The sequence below is a fragment of the Rhipicephalus sanguineus genome, chromosome 8 (genome assembly GCF_013339695.2).
Source record: "Rhipicephalus sanguineus isolate Rsan-2018 chromosome 8, BIME_Rsan_1.4, whole genome shotgun sequence".
Classification (NCBI taxonomy): domain Eukaryota; kingdom Metazoa; phylum Arthropoda; class Arachnida; order Ixodida; family Ixodidae; genus Rhipicephalus; species Rhipicephalus sanguineus.
The window spans coordinates 5,963,245-5,968,860 of record NC_051183.1 but is presented as its reverse complement, the minus strand read 5'-3'; the positions used below and the strand labels follow the sequence as shown (position 1 = coordinate 5,968,860).

At 51.4% G+C, this 5,616-nt stretch overlaps 1 protein-coding gene across 1 annotated transcript; it reads left to right on the top strand.

Annotated features, from left to right (window-relative positions):
* The first annotated feature begins 681 nt into the window (after positions 1 to 681).
* LOC119402517 (uncharacterized protein K02A2.6) lies at positions 682 to 5,350 on the top strand. The gene is made up of 3 exons (XM_049418684.1): positions 682 to 1,108; positions 1,733 to 4,918; positions 5,313 to 5,350. The coding sequence occupies exons 1-3, from the start codon at positions 682 to 684 to the stop codon at positions 5,348 to 5,350; spliced, it is 3,651 nt and encodes a 1,216-aa protein (XP_049274641.1).
* The last annotated feature ends 266 nt before the right edge of the window (positions 5,351 to 5,616 follow it).

The window sequence follows — 5,616 nt, the reverse complement described above, 5'->3', positions numbered from 1 at the left end:
CAGTGCGAAACATAGCAATTAAACAAAAAAGCTAATTATACACATTTGACAGAAATAATTACTCACTGCCTATTTTTCCAACATTGCTACTATTACTTCCAGCACTTCCTAGCTGTCTAGTATACTACTGTTCCAAATGTCTCTATTGTGCACGCACACATCATGTGCAGTCTATTGTCGGTGCTGTCCACTGGTACATCATTCCTTTTTATTTATAAATGAGTGCTTTCAGGAACACGCGCAGGCATCCGCTATCACATACGTCAGTTGATAAACAGTGGGCGAGCAAGGGTAGCTCACTTCTCGAAACTTGCCTTCCGTGACAACCTTTACAGGAATGTTCACTTGCTGAAATGTTGGATTCAGCCTAAGGCTTTCCTTATTCGCCAACATTTACTCAACTGAAGTGTTTGTCACTGCAACCTCTTTTGAAACATGAACCAAGTTTCCTTTTCAACGTGATACCGTAAATGGTGTTTTCCCAGAACACACGAGTGTAGTGTCGAAGGTCGACACTAGGTGACTGTCATCAAGAGATGGCGCCACCTCTGACATATATAAATACGACTGTCACCGGAATAAAGGAGTCTTGTGTGGCATGGGTTGAGTGTGTTCGTTGTCCTCAGTCGCGCCGTGTTGCCGACACTACAATCTGGCGACGAGGTTTTCGATCACACCGCGATGGCTTCCGCCGCGCTTTCGCCGCCGCCCCCCTTTCTCGCCGCCCCGGGCACTCCAGCCATACCATGGACCCGCTGGATACGCCTCTTCGAGAATTTTCTTCTCGCGTCTGGAGCGGCCGACCTGCCTGCGCCCCGCCGTCGAGCCCTGCTGTTGCACTGCCTGGGCCCGGAAGGACAACGTATTTTCGATGCGCTTCCACCGACGCCCACCGCACCCCAGCTACCGACGACTGAGCCGTTGGCCGCCGCCGCTACCTCAACCGGTGAAGTCAAAGACCGTGGCGCGCCCTCCAAGCAAGAAGCAGCAGCGACGAGTCTCCCAGACGTATACGACGCGGCCCGCGAGATTCTGGAACGACATTTCACCGGCGCGCGCAACATTCGCCTAGAACGACATCACTTCCGAGAGCGCCGTCAGCTACATGGTGAGTCCATCCCCGACTTCGCCCTCGCGCTTCGTGAACTGGCAGCCTCTTGCGATTTCGCCGAGCAAGCCAACGATAATATGTGCGATCAGTTCGTTACCGGAGTTGCATCCCCGCAGTTGCGATCACGGTTGCTCTTGGAAGGTGACACATTGACGTTCGACCGTGCCGTTGAAATTGCGCTACTCAGCGAGCGAGCCCAGCTGCAGTCGGAAGCTTTTTCTAATTCCGTTGAGCGCATCACACGCCAACATCCACGTCAGTATGACGCTTCCGAACAAAACACGCGCGATAGTCGCCGGTACAGCAACGAGGCACGCCCCCTTTATCAGAGCCGCCCTAGCTTGCCGCACGCTCGTCAAACGAGCTCGCCATCTTCAGATACCAACGCTGCCGATGCTCAGTACAGCAAAAATACGCAGGCTTGTGGTAATTGCGGCACACGTCACTGTGAACCGACGGCATGCCCCGCTCGCGGTAGAACCTGCTTCGCATGCGGCCGCCGTGGCCACTTTATGCGAGTGTGTCGTAGCTCACGCAGAGGACAACGCCCGACTCACATCCAAGAAGTAGTTCCTGAACAAGATGCACCAGATGTCATTAGCCTACTCACTGTTCACGAAGACAAGCGCAAGGGCGTCTACATTGATGTCGTAGTCACGCCAGTCGCCTCGAGCTCAGAACCGCGCGTTGCTAAGTTCTTGGTCGACACGGGATCAGCTGTGTCAATTATACGGGAACAAGAATTTCGAAACATGTTTGAAGGGGTTCAGTTGACCAGCTCTGCCCTTACATTGTTGGACTTCCAACGCCGGAAGATCCCCGTACTGGGCCAGTTTAAAGCAAGCATCTCGTTTAAAAGGGAAACAGCCGTGATAGCCATTCATGTCACCCCCGGAGGAACTTCTCTTCTGGGTCTGGACGCGGTGCAAGCTTTAGGACTGCACATTGTGGGCGCGCAGCTACGCTGCCTGTGCACGGCTGCCGAAGCTTCAGAGACCATGAGTCAGAAAACAGCAACATCTGCGCATACGGGCGGCGCAGTTCCTGCAAGCCCGCCGAAGTTCGATATGCCACCTCTGTTATGGGCTAAGTTTTCACATTTGTTTTCACCGGGCCTTGGCCTGGCCAAAGGCGTCCAGCATCAGGTCAAAATGAAGCCGTCAGTCCCTCCAGTGGTGCAGAAGCTGAGACGCCTCCCACTTTCCCTGCGCAAGCCAGTTAGCGACCAGCTTCAGCGGCTCCTCTCCGATGATGTAATTGAAAGGGCTAACGCCTCTGAATGGATCTCTCCTATAGTTGTCGTCCGCAAGAAAGATGACAGCATCCGCCTATGCGTTGACCTCAGAGAGCCCAACAAAGCAATTGTAGTTGATAGCTTTCCCCTGCCTCATACGGAAGAGCTGCTGCACTCTCTTAATGGTGCACGTTACTTCTCAAAGCTCGACTTGGCCTCTGCATATTACCAAGTTACCCTTCATCCGGACAGCAGAGACCTTACGGCTTTCATTACGCACGACGGCCTTTTCCGGTTTAAAAGAGTGTGCTTCGGATTGGCGTCTGCTCCAGCCGCATTTCAGCAACTCATGACTGCAATCCTGCATGGTTGCAAGGGGGTCCTCTGCTACATAGACGATATCATCATCTTCGGCAGGACAGAGTCAGAGCATGTGAGAAACCTGGAGCAAGTTCTGCTGCGCATCTCCGAAGCTGGACTCAAACTCAATGATAAGTGCATCTTTAATGCATCAGAGCTATCATTTCTTGGCCATCATGTCAGCGCAGAAGGAGTAGCACCCCTTCAAGCAAAAGTTGACGCAATTGTACATGCTTCCACCCCCACAGATGTAGGCATGCTGCGTTCATTTCTTGGTCTTGTGGAGTATTATGCCAAGTTTATTCCCAACCTTGCCGAAGAGGTAGAACCTATGCGTAGGCTACTTCGCAAGGACGTTCATTTTGAATGGGATCTTGCTGCTGAACAAAGCTTTACAAAGGTAAAGGAACTTCTTGCATCGAGAAGAGTTCTGCGAATGTTCGACCCAGCGCTCCCAGTTATTGTAGCCACAGACGCGTCTGCATATGGCCTGGGTGCAGTACTGCAACAAGTTGACGGTCCATCCATTCGAACCGTTGCATTCGCATCACGAACCCTAACAGAGACAGAACGGAAGTACTCGACAGGAGAACGCGAGGCCCTGGCCTGTCTATGGGCATGCGAGAAATGGCACATTTACCTCTGGGGACGATCATTCACTTTGGTAACAGATCACCAGGCCCTCGTATCCTTGCTGTCAACACAAAGCACAGGACAACGACCACTTCGCATTGCAAGGTGGACTGCTCGGTTGCTGCGTTACAACTTCGTTGTACAGTTCCGGCGTGGGGAACACAACAAAGTAGCAGACGCTTTGTCCCGGCTTCCTGTCCCAGGCACAGAAGACGGCCTTAAGATTGAAGAAGAAATAGTGTCCATCGTAACGTCTTCAGTCCATATCAATGATCTCCGTATTGCCACAGCCGAGGATTGCAAGCTCCAGCAGGTTGCACAATGCGTTCAGGCTACATGGCCAACCAAGAAAACATTGTCACCTGAACTAAGACCTTACTATGATGTGCGAGAGGAACTGTCAGTAGTGGACGGCCTGTTGATGCGCTCAGAACGCGTTGTAGTTCCAGCCAAGCTCACAGCTACATTTGTTCAACTAGCCCATGAATCACACCCGGGAATAGTGAAGACAAAGCAACGTCTTCGCGAAAAGTACTGGTGGCCAGGTCTGGACAAGCAGGTTGAGAGTGCTATCCACAGCTGCGCAACCTGCCAAGCTGCAGACAAGAGTGTTAAGAGCTACCCCACTCCACTGCAGCCAGAAGCTCTTCCCGACCGGCCTTGGAGCAAGATAGCTATTGATGTTGTTGGGCCATTTGAGCGTGCATCAGCTGACTGTCGTTTTGTCATCTCTGTAGTCGATTACTTCTCAAAGTGGCCGGAAATAGCTTTCTGTCGTGAAGCCTCCTCCCGTACAGTGCTTGACTTCCTCTTGTCGATATTTGCACGGGAAGGCTATCCGGTTGAACTCGTCTCGGATCACGGACCACAGTTTACATCTCAAGAATTCGAGTCCTTTCTTCAAGACAGAGGTATCAGGCACAGCTTTTCGGCTGTATATCACCCCCAAGCCAACGGACAGGTCGAAAGGTTTAACCGTGTCCTCAAATCATACATTCAGTTGGCAATACTGGAGCAGCGCCCAATAAAAAATACTGTTACAGAGTACTTGGGAATCTACAGAGCCACTCCTCACAGTACCACTGGACTCTCTCCGGCAGTGCTTCTACATAGCCGGCACATGAGGACATCCTTGGACGTCATTGGCTACCCCACTGCAAACTTCTTCGCAGATCCCGCTCAGGAGATGTCCTCACTTCGGAAGAGGGTGAAAGAGCGCCAGCTTAAAAGCAAGGATTATGTTGACCGACGGAGAGCTGCCCGAGTACCCAAGTTCCAAGTTGGAAAGTACGTGAGGGTCAAGAAGCCAGTCCCTGGTCCGAAAGGCACTCCCACTTTTGGACCTCCTTTGAAAATTCTCAAGCGAATAGGACGCTGGTCCTTCTGCCTGGAAGATGGTCGCACGTGGAATGCCTCTCAATTGACTGCAGTTCCCAAGGAAGCCCTGCCGCACCATGCGCTAATATGGAATGACAAAGGACACTCCCACGACACCGTGCGAAGTCCACCGACGCCTGGCAGACCGACTCTCTCCTCTGACCTTCACCAGCACCCTGCTCCTAATGATGATGATCGTGATGGTGATAGTGCTCCAGTGTATGGTGATGGTGATAGTGCTCCAGTGGATGGTGATGGTGATAGTGCTCCAGTGAATGGTGATGGTGATTGTGCTCCAGTTGTTGGCACCGAACCGGCTGGTGAGCCACCACCTCTTCGTAGGTCCGCAAGAAACCGAAGACAACCCACGAGATTTCAGGACTATGTATAATATACCATGATGTGAACATTGACTCTTTTTGTAATTATTTTTGTGTAAATATGTATATATTTAGGGAGGAGTAGATGTAGTGTCGAAGGTCGACACTAGGTGACTGTCATCAAGAGATGGCGCCACCTCTGACATATATAAATACGACTGTCACCGGAATAAAGGAGTCTTGTGTGGCATGGGTTGAGTGTGTTCGTTGTCCTCAGTCGCGCCGTGTTGCCGACACTACAACGAGCCTAGCTGAACTGAAAGTTGAGCTAAGTGGTCGGAATTCATCGTAAAAAGATCGGCGCGCAGGCACGAACAGAAGGATATTGAGCACTATAACGAGAACACGTTATGTACAGGAATAGCTAGCACAACAGTGTGGTTTCACTTTTTTTCAGCGCCGAGTGGCTCTCGCCAATGTGTTGTCAAAATAGTACGTCGGGCTGAAGCTAATCTTACTGACACTGCATCTTTTGCGAGCTTTGATGCTGTTTGTTTATTACCGCTCAAATCGTCAAACGC

Bases quoted from the DNA above. Each gene is read 5' to 3' on its own strand.
- LOC119402517 (XM_049418684.1), top strand. From the start codon at position 682: ATGGCTTCCGCCGCGCTTTCGCCGCCGCCCCCCTTTCTCGCCGCCCCG. The intron at 1,109-1,732 runs GTGAGTCCATCC...CTGTTCACGAAG, and splicing joins AGAGCGCCGTCAGCTACATG to ACAAGCGCAAGGGCGTCTAC. The intron at 4,919-5,312 runs GTGATAGTGCTC...CGTTGTCCTCAG, and splicing joins TAATGATGATGATCGTGATG to TCGCGCCGTGTTGCCGACAC.